The sequence below is a fragment of the Tyto alba genome, unplaced genomic scaffold (assembly GCF_018691265.1).
Source record: "Tyto alba isolate M040663 unplaced genomic scaffold, T.alba_DEE_v4.0 Super-Scaffold_40, whole genome shotgun sequence".
In the NCBI taxonomy this organism is placed as follows: domain Eukaryota; kingdom Metazoa; phylum Chordata; class Aves; order Strigiformes; family Tytonidae; genus Tyto; species Tyto alba.
The window spans coordinates 17,019,969-17,034,983 of NW_024881316.1; the positions used below are offsets into that span (position 1 = coordinate 17,019,969).

Consider the following 15,015-nt stretch of genomic DNA (forward strand, 5'->3'; position numbering starts at 1 on the left):
ATCACACACCATGCAGAGTGAAGAGAAAGCCAATGAGGTAAGTAACGATACTGCTACTTTCTAGATTTATTTAGTGACTATGCATTAAACATCCAGTACTGCACAGGAGTTATTCAGGGTACCTTGATCACTGAAGCAAAAGCTATAGGTCTGAAAAGCTATTAACATTTATTTTAAAAAAGCCTGAAATTAGTTCTTACCTGATCCCTGGAAACAATTTCAAAGGGGTTCAGCTCAGTTTTTATACTCTCTATTTGATCAAAAGGTTTTGTGCAATTGTTTAACCACTGCAGAATATGCTTATACACACATTATCATATATATATATATACACATAAAATTATCTTTTGTTTATCTTTGTGTATGACTGCAGGCTTATCTCTCCAGGTTTTGAATACAAGAGGTTCTGAACATTTGTTCCAGCACAGTTTAGTGAATGAGAATTTTAACATCCACTGCTTTCTGGGGAAAAATAGTAATCAATCATGTATCTCTAATGCTTCTCAGGGCTTTTTGCTGTTCGTGTAATTCATTTTGCACCTATTTTTAACCAGAGACAGTGAAGGAATTGGCTTTCCAGGTTCAGCATACAGAGGTGTTTTATTCATTCATAGGTCACCTCTAGTAACAAAATTCTAATGTAACAGAAGCTCATTAACTACGATAAGGTGATTATGCCATACCTTAAGGTACCAGCAAACGCTGCCTATTCACTCCAAATTATTATTAGAAACCACTCTCCTTCCCATGCTATATCCTTGTCTGATATAACCTGCCTCACTGATTTCCTAAAATCCGGAAAGACCAGCTGATTAGCAACAGTGCCAAAGTTGCTGGTATGATGAACCACTGCAGCTGGGATCCCAAGTCCATTGCTTAACGCGGTGTGACAGAATAGATGCAACTATTCTACAGGAATACAGGCTAAAGGAAGATTTAATAGTCTGGAGTAAGTGGCAAACTTTTCCAGTAGGAAGCCAATATTTAACCTGAAAGAATGTCTTCCATTTGCATAAGACAGTGACAAAACATCTGAATGACTATGCCCTCCCTCAGACTACTCATATGTCAGTTTCTGAAGATCTATGGCTTGGAAGCACAAATTTACAAAACTTTACATTGAAGTGAATGAAACAACAGTGAGCTATTGCATCTATATACCCGATCTATCTTATAGACCTAAGGAGTTAAAAGATCTTGTTGGACAATATGATTTTAGTCATTTGAAAGCAGAAATACGTCTGTCCTTACCTAAGTTGTGGAAACCAAAGAATACCTTGAAGCACCTTTTCCAAGTCCTTACAATTACGTTTCTCGCCCTAAATTCAGAAAGAGTTCAAGATGTCTAGAAATACTATCTGACATTGCTGAAGGTGACTTCAGAGCTCTTCCACATCCTAGGCTCAAATGACTCTGAGAAATACAGGTGGAAAAAAAAGAGAGCAAAGAACCACCTACAGAGAAGATAAACTTCCCCTTGACATGCTCTCAAGAAGAAGGCATACCCAAGACTTTTGACATGAAATATTCACAGCTGAAGCACAAGGTGTACGGCTCAGTATAACAATGATGCATCCAATACAAAACCTAAAAAGTTAGGGAATATGGTCTCAAGCCAGACTCACAGACCCCTCTTGCACAGCAACACAGGCTTTGCAGAATTTCATACTCTTCCCTACCATTTAAATCTACATGCATACACATGCATGGTGTTCCTGTATATATGAAACATGTACATTTTATGCCCAAACATTAAAAGCATTATAAAGAAAAATATATTGATTGCAAATTCATAGTAAGCTATACCATGTATCTAAATTGCAGTGAGTTATCATATCCTAACTTACAAACATCACACATGCAACTGATTACTTTCCTCTTTATTGTTTAACAATATATCAAGTTTCTAATGCAATAAACTCATGGAAGGAAACACTCCAAACATCTTTTTTTTAAAGCAATCTTAGAAGTTAACAAAAAGTATGGGGTCATTTCCACAAATTAAAGAAGGCAACTAGAGAGACATTGGAGTAATTTTGAAATCCAAACAGTTTAGACTATGGAAGAACAAAAGGATTAAATTAATTTCTTAACTTCACCCTCAAGGATAAATGGTACAGTTCTGGATTTTCAAACTTTCAAGTAAAAATGGTTTCTGGAAAATAGAGAAAAGCTTTTTCAACTCACTTAGTGCTTCAGTCAGCCTCTTCAAATAATAAGCAAGAATTAACACATTAGGAAAATACTAGAACCTCAGGGGAACCAGGCTGGTTCTTAAATTGCATTTTATTTAGTATAACTAATTTCTCTCAGATTAATATCAACAAACATTTGAAAATAATGAATAGCCCGTATAGCTTGGTACCAAGCAGTATGATGAAATGTGACATTTTACTGTGACCAGCATTTGTAGTTAATTTAAAAGCTAGTTTAAACTAATGCAATCCAAAGTACTATATAAATTTTCTGGATGCCAGCACAGCTTACAAGATGTGGTTTCAATAACATGGAAACCTCCTGGAGATAATGAAAATCTTCCAAATTTCATGGTCCATCAAAAATTTACACAATAATGAGGACAAAGTACATTATTAAGTTAAGACCAACTGCCAACAGAGGCACTAGGTTAGGTTGTTTCTCTAAAACCCACTCCCCTTTCTTATCTTAGTTAATAGCCTTTCAGGAGTTCCACATATGGAAAGAATAGAAAGAAGTTTCTCTCTCTGGAAAGAAAGTTAGCAGATATTTATCATACTTGCTTGGAAAATCTGAATAATTATTTTTGCATGGACATCACTTCCTCTTTTCTTCTTAATTTAAGATCTTTTGTTATTAATATTTTATATAATCAAGGTGACCCTCTAATTCTGTTTTTTATTATACTTGCCAAAATACTGTAACTGGTAGTCCAGGTTTAAGATGCCAATATTGCAATGAATGCAAGCTTGCACGTAACCAAGGCTGTTACAGTAAAACAAAATTCAGTAATTGTTATGTAAAAAAACAAATGGTTCTTTTTTTAAAAAAAAATATACAGTGCTCATTTAGAAAGTACAACAAAGCCCCTTGAGATAAGATATTACCTGAGTAGATGAAAATCCCCCAAGGTGATTTCTTTGTTGACTTAACCATTTCATAATAGGGATCCCCTCTGTGAATCTGTCTTGATGAAAGTGTGAGAGCAGAGCATATGCTGCAAGTTCAATATCGATGGACCGTGGCTGCCATGAATCAGAAATTTCAGAAGCAGGGGTTATCCAGAAACGAAATTCTCCTGCAAAACAAACCAATAATAACTTCAGATCCACAGGCTGAAGTCTTTGGACTTCTGGGAAAGACTTAAGGGAAACCTCTTAAATAATGCTTACATATGGGATCTAGTAAGGATTTTTAAAATTGTGTTGTTTAGGCACGTATTCCTTGAAGGACTGACTTAAGCACATCCTCAGCAGTGGCTGAATCTAGATACAAAAAAAGCTGGAGTCCAAACAGTCACTCCCATTGATTTCAGTGAACTTGACATTGATCCTTTTCTTGTCAGCCTGGAGTACTCACATAAAGGAGCCCTTGTGAAAAGGCCACATCGTTGCTGGGATGCTCCTTTCTTTTCAGGACTAGAGAAAGCATCTCAGGCAGCATGGCTGCTCACTGGGCTCATTCTTGAGTGAAGACTTCCAAAAAAGTGACTTCCTCCCTCCCTTCCCAAAAGTGACTGTCCAAAAGTCCTAAGTCAGTAAACACAGAGGGACACCCAAGAAACTCTGTTTCTAGGCTACAACATTAATTTCTTTGGATTTTTCAATAAGACAGCTACTATTTTGAGCCAAAAACTTCAATTTCTTGTACTCCATATGGTCTGTTCTTCCGCCAAACAGGGAACAAAAATCAGTCATGCTGAACTCATAATGAGATGATGAGTCCCTACAGAAAATGCATCAGACCTCTCTACTGTCCTACAGAAAGTTTAATCCTTCAACTCTTCATTCCAATACTGATTTTAACTAATTGCCCCCCACACACCCTCCTCATCTATCCAAACCATTTTGGAATAGCTAACCTCATCCATCTCTAACCAGGCTGAACTTACAAGTGTGCATAATGACATGGGAAAACTGACAAGTAATGTTCTTCAACAGCACCATGGTACCCACATCAAGAACACAGTAACTGAGACTGAAAGGCCTAGCTTTGTTGTGAATTGACATTCATTTATGAATACTTTTCATTAAGGCTGTCTTGAAAGTTCTTGGCTTATTCTCTATATCATACTCAAAACATTTAAATTCAGAAGAAGAATCTTCTTCATCTCCAATTCTATATGCAGCTGTAGATATATGATAGATATTTTTAAAACTGACAAAAATCCATCTATACAACTGTGTAAGATAGTTGTGCAATACCTTGGTGTTCTGCTCTCTGGTTCAGTATATTCAGTGCTTCCTTTGCTTTTGTACTCTTTGCCCAGGACAGTGCATATGTCACAAGTGCCAAAGTGTAATTATCTGAAATGCCTTCTTCTAATTTATCTTCTAGAAAGTTTGTAGCGCTCTTGATGACATAAGCATGCTGGAAATGAAGATTATATCAAAGAATGTACAGTGAATAAAATATATATTGAAATATTATAATTTAAAAGACAAATCTGTACAGAAACAGAAACATTACTATCACCAAACAGCAACCAAGAAATACTGAAAATCTCTTTCAAAGTCACAGGCATGAACTCCAGAGGCAAGCCTTTTGATTTGGCACCGTCTTTTATGAACGTGAGTAATCTCACTTAATTCAATTGGAATGACTTAACATCTCTAAGGATAGTTCCCCCCATAAATTTCTTTGCAAGTTCCTGGACTAAAATCATAACAATATTCTTCTCTTGCTAAAAGCAACTACCTTTAGATTTTGCAAAGACCCATAAAAATGAAGGGCCTAACAGCACAACTCTGTATTGTCTTGGGTAGATAAGGGAAGTTTAACAAAATAAGGATAAATTTTGTCTCTGTTCAGATGTCCCTCTATTTCCTTAAACTAACAAGTGTTTGACAGGTTCTATGACAATTTATGAAGTGTTCCAGTAACTAGGAATTCTATTTATGAATTCCAATACCTGTTTATCTGGGAACCCTAGGAGGGATGACATGATGTAAGCTGTGAGAGTGACTGGATTATTGGTGCCTCCTTGAAGATCACTGTGTAACACTTTCCCAGGCTCATGAAATTCTCCATTTAATTTCTGATGACGGACAATCCATTTAGCTGTATCCATAAGTACATCTTGGTCAATATCTATGAATGGACGAGCTTGAAGGAAGCATCTTAATACAAAAGCTGATAACCTTGAGGAAAAGGTTAATCAAATATGACAAAATTAGAAATGTATTACAGCTTCTTCTGTTTAAGATGATGTAAGAATACTGTGATGCATAAGGTGTTCTACACACACCTCCCAAGCGCAGAAGAAAATACATGCTTCACACAGACAAGCAAGCAGACCAAGCTTAATCCGTCAAAAAATGAAGCTATGTCCTTGCTCCTAAAGATCACCTCTTTTACAGCTGCTATGTTACAAAAATAAATACAGATTATAGACTCTAAGTCTGCCAGTACATGTACAACTTTATTCAGACATTGCTCTCATGTCTTCTGCTGCTAAAGTGGCAAAAATCATAGTTTACAAAGTAATGCTGTTGTGAGTGTTATGTTAATTATCACAATTATCCTTGTAATGATATCATTGAAACAACTTTTGTTGTTTTATTAATAATCCCAAATTCTGCTTTGATTCCCTTTCTTTGCCAGATGTGTATTCATGTAACCTGTCACTGCACTATTTAAGTATCAGAGTTACAGATAAATTATCTTCATTTTCCAATCCATCAATACTGAGTCTAAGGCATATCCTGCTGATGTCAATGAAAGATGCTCAGTAACTCCAGGAGTGACTCAGTGCGCAGTAACTGGGATGGTTCTATTTATAGTCAGCAGCATGTACTGAAATACATAAATATATTTAAACTAACTGAACATGAGTTAGCTGAACAAAGTGTTGGAACTTGTCTCTGTTATCTATCTAGCTTCCACTACTATGCTCATTATGCTTCTCGGGATGAAATTCAGTACTGAAATGGCTTTTTCAGCTTTATTTACAGTCTCAAAAAAAGGAGGTGTGAGAGAAGTAAATAGGACAAATTTTTACCACCAGTAACTCTGTTCATCCCTTAGGAAATGCCTCAGTCAGTCTTCAATCTCCAGTATGGAAAGAACTGAAAATCTGTTTAAAGCAATGATGATCACATAGTTCTAAATGGTTACAGTCAACTGCAAGAATAAGTCATTTAATTATTATTCTTCATTCCTTTGAGGAGAGCAGCAGAAAAACTTTAAGGCCTAGCTATTTCCCTGGCTAAAATAATTCATCTTTTGCAAAATTAAAAAGCCACGTCCTAATAATGGCTTCGACAGCATGTCATCCAAGAGAATGACCTTAGAGTTGGCCTAAACACCTAATGAAAACCAGGCAGAAGGCTAATATAGCTGGAAAGTTTTATCAGCTTCACAAAAAATTTTTAGTTGCAGAGAAAATATCTAAAATACTCAAATTCCACAGTGAATCTGGCAGAACTACTTACCATGTGCTCCCAGAGGGATCTTCATTTCCAAAGGCACTAAAGGAGCCATCATCCCTCTGGAAAAGAAGCTCTCTCTGGTAGCCTGAAGTGGAAAAGCAGAGACAGGTATTGAACACTTTCCTCTCCTGCTGGTTCCAGCACAAACTGCCTGCTGATGTGAAGCGAGGCACTTTCTAAGGCTGAGAAGAGCAGAACCTGAGCTCGTATTTCATTAAAAATCTCCCAAATATGTAGGAACACACAAAACCGCACAGCAGATGATGAGAAAGTGGGCAGCAGTAACACGAAGGATCCATCTACAAAAGCAGAACCAGAAGCTCCTGCTCCCACTCATCTGCCACCCAAACATGACGGCACGGTGCAGAGACACACGCTCCCACGTAACTCGGCAGCTCCAGGAGCACAGCACTGAGCGCAGAGCAGAGTAGTAGCTATAGTTCAGTGCTTCGTTGCTTTGGCGAGATGCAGTTGTGCACCTAGAGAAATGTTCTTTCCAGCAGAAGGAAGGACAAGCGAAAATATTTTCCAACTGGAAGGGCAAGGGTACAGCAGAGCTACAAATGCTGCTGAAAGCCAGACCCTTTCAGCAGCTTGCTTTTGCTAAATCAAAGGACTAGTCATCAGAAAAAGTGTGCTGAAAAAGGCTGTTCTGAAACAAATGAAAAGTTTCAAAAGACCTGACAATCCTGAAATCCTGAGAAGGATCCATTTAAAATGTATCCGAAGATCTTTCAGTATCCAGAACAAGTGCAGCTTTGTCCTGACTGCTGAACATCTATAATAAAAGGGTGCCAAGGGCTCACTAGCTGCTCATGACCACCAGCAGAATCCTTACTCAATAGATGACTACATTGTAGAACCAATGTTCATTAATGTCAGAAATTAAGAGCTTCCTATGATATGCTACTCACTGTAGGTTCTGATATTTAAAGCTTTCCTTCCCTTACATTTTGCGTGTTATTTGTGTATCCAGAACAATAATTCTATCTATTTATAGCACTTCACAAGACATCTTTCCTTCTTTCCCCCTCAACTTGTTTTTTCCCTTGGCTTTACTATTTTTGCTATTATAATGAAGAAAGTATATTCATTAGTCTAACACCTAACAGATACAGACACAATACTGGATCAGCCAGGCAGAAGAAAAACCCTCAGGCAACCCTCATTAAGTCCTACATGACTGAATTTACAAATACATTCTGTGAGGTCCATCCAACTACAACTGTCCCCCTGCAAAATGTCCCTTGCTCTCACCGATAAAGGATTAATCACCTGCTTACATACTACCCTGAATATAGATACAGAATGAGTGAACCACAGTCTTAATTACTGAGGAACAAATGGCCTGGTCCCTCAATCTAAGTTATGATGTAAGATGAAATCCTAGTTGAGGTCTCTCTATAATAGAAGAGATAGAGGTATAAAGACATGAATCTGACCTGTTACAGTATACCAGTGCACATTCCCATATAAACTCTTTTCCCAGTAGCATCAGGTTTAGTATTTGTCTCTTTAGAAGAGTTTGAAATTACAATTTTCACTTAAATATAGGAGGTTTATAATATATTTAGCACAACAATAGTGTTTAATTATATTATTAAAACTGGTGGATCTTTCCCATACAGACAAATCTGTCATCTCAGTTAATGATCTTGAGAGGTCAAGTACTCCTGAGTAGCAGAAAAGAAGAAGGAATGCATGGCATTTCTCACCAAGGAAAGCAAAAGTCCCTATCAAAGCTTAAGCTTCAAAATAATATACTATGAGAAACATGAATATATGTGTATATTTATAAATAGATTGCTTCCTCTTCAAAAGTATCTGACTGCAAGGCCTGAAAACAGGTCATCTGCATCTTTGCAAAACAGGCAATCTATAGCAATAAGTATTATAATCACGACCCCCCCGGTAGCGTAAAAGCACTAAACTAAGACCAACAGCCTGCTTAACAATGACTGCTGAGCAGCCCTTACAGAGGGATAAATTTAATTTGGGATTTGTTAAGATTGGGAGGGATCAGAAAGATGAGCAGAACCAGAGGGAGGATGGAGTGATCATTCAGCTTTTTCTTACAGTCTGCTTGCTTTCTTCTCAATGACTACCCCACTGCAGTCACACAAAATTCTCTAAACACAAGCGTATCTAACATGGACACACAGAAATGCTGGAACAGGAGACCTGGGGGCTGTGAACCACCACATTTGTTCCAACGGACACTCCATCAGACGTGAAAAATGATACTTCAAATGTCAACACATACAAGTGGAAAGGCAAGGAAAGAAGGATCCTATTATGAAGATGTACACTAGTACTCCCAGAGGACTGGCTGGAACCCAAGAGATGTAGGAGGCTCGCTGAGCAAGGCTGAAAGAGGAGTGCATCAGGATGGAAAGGACTTCAGAAATATGTGAAAGACCGAAGGGTCTCACATTTCAAACAGTTTGGAACTACTGCTCAAACTCATTGCTTGCTTTGGGTCTAGCACCAAAGTTTTCAGACCAAGCAGGATTTTGTTTATTTCTGAAGAAGTGATTTCATGATGGGATCTGTCATTCCCTCAAGTGAAGGAATTTTTTTTAAGAGGCAACTTTTCTCTTGCTTTGCCTTTGTTCTAGGTACATAAAAACTGCTAAAAGAAAAATCATATTGCTGTTTCTGCTAGCTATATGATCCCTTCTTCTCACAAGCATTTAGCCTTAAAATGAATTATATTTACCTCAGATTGTGAGGACACTTTTTCAAATATTTAATGAATTCTGACAAGTGAAATAAAGTCTGTTTTAAATTAAACTCCAGGACAATCCTTTCAAAAACTGAGCTTGTAAAAGTTATATCAAGACAAAGATAAATTTCAACTTTACATTATAAAAAAATCAGTGCATTAATTGAAATCAATTGTTAAAACAGAACAAAAAAAAACCTGAATATTTTTTAGATTGTGGTTTTTTTCTGTTTTAAGGTTACAAATATTTCATCATACTTACTGGTTTGGCTACTACAGTGTTAAAAACATATACTAAATCCAAAGCCCCAAGAACCAGTAATACAGTGCTCTGTATATAAGCAGCATTTCATCCTATAATTTTCACTTGCTTTGAAATAACTTTAATAAATCTGTTACTGGAAAACTTCTGAAAATTATGGTAGCAAAGTTCAGGCTTCAAAGAGTGGTAGATTGCTTACAAACTTCAGAGTAACTGTATACATAACACATCTCTTCCCCTCACCTTACTTTTCAAATAAACCATGTAGTAGGAAGGGTTTAAAATAAACCCATTTAACTACTTTTGACAGAAAATTGGGATGTTGATGAAGGAAAATTTATTTTGAGCTGTGTCTTTTCCAAAGGAAATGTCAACAACTAAAAAAAAAAAAATCAAACACAAAAAAAAAAAAAAAAAGACTTATATAGACTTACAAACAAAGTTTGAAAATGTCATCATGGTGCCATAGTAGGTGTGTAGCTCACGAGGACGGCCTCGTTCCTCTCTGTGAACCAGGCTCTCAATGTGTAGACTGACATGTGGCAAGCATGGTACATCACAGTTAGACACTGTCTGATCCAAAAGGCACAGAGCAGCATAGTGCAACTATGTTCTCCACGCTTTGTGATGGCCTGGAGTATTTCCCAATTAAAATATACAACAATTCCCAACTAAAATTTTCCAGCTTTTGTTTTCCAACACAGAGTTCACTTCTGACCAAGTCTAAAACTTGGATGGGTGAAAGCCAGCCACCAAACCAAATGCCACTCCTGGAGCTCTACAAGGACATGGCAGGATGGGGTTGGTGTCACTGAAGACACACATACGTGGGATAAATACAGTTCGTTCTGCCCAATGACTAATTTTCAACCTCTGTGCCTCAAGCAGACATCAGAAATGTCTGCTGACACACAGTTTTGTCAAAGGAGAAATAACAACCACCTAGGAAATCCATATGACTTACTTTCTAAAATGCACTTTTCATCAGAAAAAAAGTAACTGTAAAAAAACAACGTTTTTTTCTGAGCAAATTTGCCCTTGTAAACAAAATCATTTGCTCTTTAATTCTGTCAGACCAGAAGAAAGAGAAAAAGAAAGAGAAGATGGGCTTTTCTTCCAGTTCTCATGACACCAACAGAGCAGTATTACAAATACCAAATGCAGAGTCACAGATCTCTTTTTCCTAGGAAGAGTTCTTAAAAATCTAACATTTTTCTTTTAAGCATACAGACCTTTTCTCATAAATGATACAGCTTTTGATTTAATATCCTCTCTCAGCTGCCTGGTTTTAGTCAGGTATTGCAAAACATAAACATTTGGAGCAAAATTGATCATATTCTGTTCACCGCAGCCATAAGGCATCTTAATCAATGATGACAAACCATTGATAGAAGGCCCAAGTAAATCACCTGAAAGATAAAATTTAATGAAAATAAATTAAAGCTTACTGCAAATAAATGCCTATCTCACAGATTCAGGTTGGGATTATCTAAAGTGGGAGAAAATATGATACATGTTTGTACTGAATACCACTAACCAGGCAGAAAAGATACTTCATCTTCTGATCAACTTTGTGCCCACTGACCCATCTCCCCATAGACCCTTCCAACTACAGAGTAATTTCAAACAGCCACCACTAAAAAAAAAAAACCACCAACAACACCAACAACAAAAAACCACAACCAAGAGATACAAAATATATTTAATCCAGGAAAATGTTTCAGTAGTGGTACATATTTTAAACTTCCTGTATTTCTTCTCTCACCCACAGTCATCAAAACCCAGGTGTCACAAGTTTTAGGTTTTATTCTGAAGACAAGAAGAATTAAATCAGGGTAGTAGCAAACTTTACAAGGCCTTCCTTATTAAAATCTGATTCCCTCTCTAACTCTGAAAATTGATAGGCAATACTATAATATTGTAAATTAAATAAATGAATAACGCACTCTATCCATAAGGTTTTCCTATACTTAGTCTAATGCATGATGGTAAAACATTTAGAATTAATGATTCAACCTCTTAATATAGAAATTAAATAAAAATTAATGCAGTTCCCTAAAAGCCTATAAAGCAACAGCCATATAGGACAAAATCTTGTAGGGGTACTTCAAGCAGGGGCTTTGACAGAACCTCTGGCAAATCCTGTGGTTATTACACACCCCGCTCTACTTGACAGAGTTTACAACTTCTAGCTACTGCTGTCAGCTGCTCTGTTCTTTAAAAAGGACCTATGCCTGCAGTGCAGAAGATGCCAGCAACTGGATTATGGACACATATATCTTAGATATTGGGTTCAACAAAAAACTATTAAAAAAAATATATAGCTGACCAGTAAATAATAAAGATGGAAGCAAAATAAAATAATCCTTACCAACAGCAGTGACCTGCACTCTCTCACTGCCACTTACGACATCAGAAGGAAAAGTGAAATCCAAAGTTTTTGACACTGCTTGTAGTTTATTCCCAGTCAAATCCAAAAGGACTGCCTGAGAATATGTCTGTTCCAATCCTTCAGCCTATCAAAATAAAGACAGGATTATTGTAATCTCCAACAGTTTGTTGCTTTTAGGATAGGAGTTGTGTGCTTACTGTACTGAGCGATCTAAAACACTGTCAGATATTTTGTGCTGCTTGATAACACATCAAGAACCTGAGCTATTGGCCCATCTAAACTGACATAGGAATGTTTTTCTTATAAAGACCTACCTCCACTATTTGGTTCTCGAGACCACATGTCAGTTACAGAAATACACCCCCAAAGTCAGTGAAAACATCTCTGATTCTAGTGAATCAGCCAAGCACATGCCAAGGCTGGACCTGGTACCTTTCGTGCTGTCTGCAATCTTACAGCCTCTCATACAAGGACGACTCAAACTGAAGTTAGGTACATTACCATAAAGGTCTCATTTCCTCATGCACGCAAAATCCCTTGAGAAAAATTGTCCTTGAAGCAGAGAAAATAAATGGGTTTCTTTCCTTAGCCTACACCTTAGTTTAATAGGCTTTTAGTCTCTTCTGTGCAACTACGGAACTTCAACAGAAAGGGCAATAAGTGGCTCCATCTGAAAACAGCTCACAGCCCTGCAGGATAGTGGCTTTAAGCGGTCTAAGGAGAGGCTGAGAGATCTGGCCCTGTTCAGCCTGGAGAAGAGAAGGCTCAGGGGGATCTCACCAGTGTGTATAAATACCTGAAGGGAGGGTGTAAAGAAGATGGATCTAGGCTCTTCTCAGAGGTGCCAAATATCAGAATATGAGGCAACACACACAAATGTAAATAAAGGGATTTTCTTTTAAATATAAAAAAAATAACTTTTTAACTGCGAGGGTGTTCAAACACTGGAATAAGCTTCCCAGAGAAGCTGGGAAGTGCCTGTCCTTGGGGATATTAAAAACCTGACTGTACCTGGTTCTGAGCATCCTGCTGTAGTTGATCCTGCCCTGAGCAGAAAGGTTGGACTACTCCCTTCCAACGCCAACCATTCTCTGGTTCTACGATCTTAAGCATTTATTTCAGGATGAGATGTACAAACGTCTACCACCTTCCACTGAATTGGAGCCTAACATGAATCAGACTTAGATGTCCAAAGTTAAGCAAGTCTTGCCAGTTTCTGGTTTATCAGAAAGTCTGGGGACTAAATTTCCACCACTCGTAGAATACAGAAATGTTCATATAGAATAGGCTTTGAACTAAATTGATTGCATTTATCCATAACACAGTTATTTGGTTCACTCTCCACAGATTATTAAGCTAGCTGTAGCACCAGGCTTCACTGATGCACATAGGTTTCATCATGTTTTCAGAAGCATTTGACGCACTATCTGTTGTAGAACAGATTTATGTGTTCATTCCTGGAAGGGGATCTAAAGAATTTTAAAGGAAAAATTATTTTTAAAGTGTCTTCTACTTAAAGCCAAAACCCTGACCCAAAACCAACCTTACAGAGCAAAAGGCAAACAAGTAAATTGGTTTGTCTTTTTGCTGCAATCTGTTGTCTACTTTAGGGAACAATTTATTTCAAGAACAAGCCAAGCTGCAGACTGTTTACCTTTACTAAAACTTTCTGGATGACAGCATCAGAAGCAGCGGATGATATTGCTGTCACTTTGATGGGTATCTCTCCCAGCTGTTTTGGCTTGATTGGAAATTGAACAGTTTTCCCATCTTCGCTTGGTACAGATATAGACTGTTGATTTTCTGTAGCGTTTATTTCATTGGATGTTAGAATAATTTCAAAAGCATCATTCATATCCAGGATCACAGTGACCTGTAAATACAGTAACATTTGCAATACAAAGTATTAATTTGAAAAACTGCTTTCATAAGTTGCCACCTTTTTTGTGCATAAAGAAATAGCTTTATTGTCCGCCCACTGAAGAAAATATTAAAGTTCTCACAAGAGAAAGATGTGGTCTCCAACAACGATGAAAACCCTGAAGCATCTAGTAACATTCAATTACAAAGAGACCATTATCTTACCTCAGCTTCTTCTTTCAAATAATTAAAGATGTTCACTTCCAAAATGAACTGCTCTCCTCTGATGACAGAGAATGGAAGGTTCAGGAAAATGAAGAAAGGTTGAAAAGCTTCTAGCTGCAAAACAAAATCAGCAGTGAACCCCTACAATCAAATACTAGCAAGAAAATCACTCTACAACTTGTCTTCTGATCACTTTTAAATTCAGATGAAAGAGTATGCTTACTTGTACTCTACAGTCAACAAAATGTATGGCTGAAGCAGAAGTCAAAGATGCTTCTGGTCATTAACATCTTTGTGGGAACTCAGTGGCACCATTCAGAGGAGAGCTGCTGACAGCTTTGACACGGCAAGTTCCAACAGAGGCACCTGAATTGGGACTAAGAGTTTATCATCTGGCAAGTTTGGAAGATGTGATCTGTCCTGAGGTCTCATTAAGGTAACTGTGAACTGATGTGAGTGCACAAGTAATGGATCATTAAGAATCGGTCAGTTGCCCTATCTCCATATAAATACAGAAATGCATGTAGGAATACAAAATACCTACCTCTCCCAAATTCTGTAATTCACCAACACTTTAGAATGATGTGTTATTTTATAAGATTAATCTTGACATAAATTCTTTAGTTATATTTCTAAAAATATATCTTTTCATAATTAAAAGAAAAACTGCAGGAATATACCATCAAGCTGTTACTTTTATCTGTGAACAGAGGTTTTTGGATGAAGTCTTGGCTTTTAGAAGTCAGTGGTAAGCTCTCATCAAGATGAATGGGATCAAAATTTCACTGTTTATGAACATCTGTACAATAAGAATGGCTGAAGCATGATATCTTTTATTACTGAAATGCCAGCTAAAAATGGTTTTAATTTGGTTTTCATTAAAAAAATTCTTGCAAATGTTTTGTGTTTCAGATCCAAAAAGCCC

General features: G+C 37.2%; 1 protein-coding gene across 1 annotated transcript in view; it reads right to left on the reverse strand.

The window, feature by feature from the left end:
• CD109 (CD109 molecule) overlaps nt 1-15,015 on the reverse strand; it is an 83,268-nt gene that overhangs the window by 20,849 nt on the left and 47,404 nt on the right. The window contains exons 20-27 of the mRNA XM_033002757.2: nt 14,091-14,204; nt 13,660-13,878; nt 11,985-12,129; nt 10,846-11,022; nt 6,630-6,711; nt 5,108-5,336; nt 4,401-4,566; nt 3,084-3,274 (exon numbers count right to left, since the gene is read on the reverse strand). Of these exons, the coding sequence (XP_032858648.2) occupies nt 3,084-3,274; nt 4,401-4,566; nt 5,108-5,336; nt 6,630-6,711; nt 10,846-11,022; nt 11,985-12,129; nt 13,660-13,878; nt 14,091-14,204 (1,323 nt within the window). The remainder of the gene's footprint in view (nt 1-3,083; nt 3,275-4,400; nt 4,567-5,107; nt 5,337-6,629; nt 6,712-10,845; nt 11,023-11,984; nt 12,130-13,659; nt 13,879-14,090; nt 14,205-15,015) is intronic.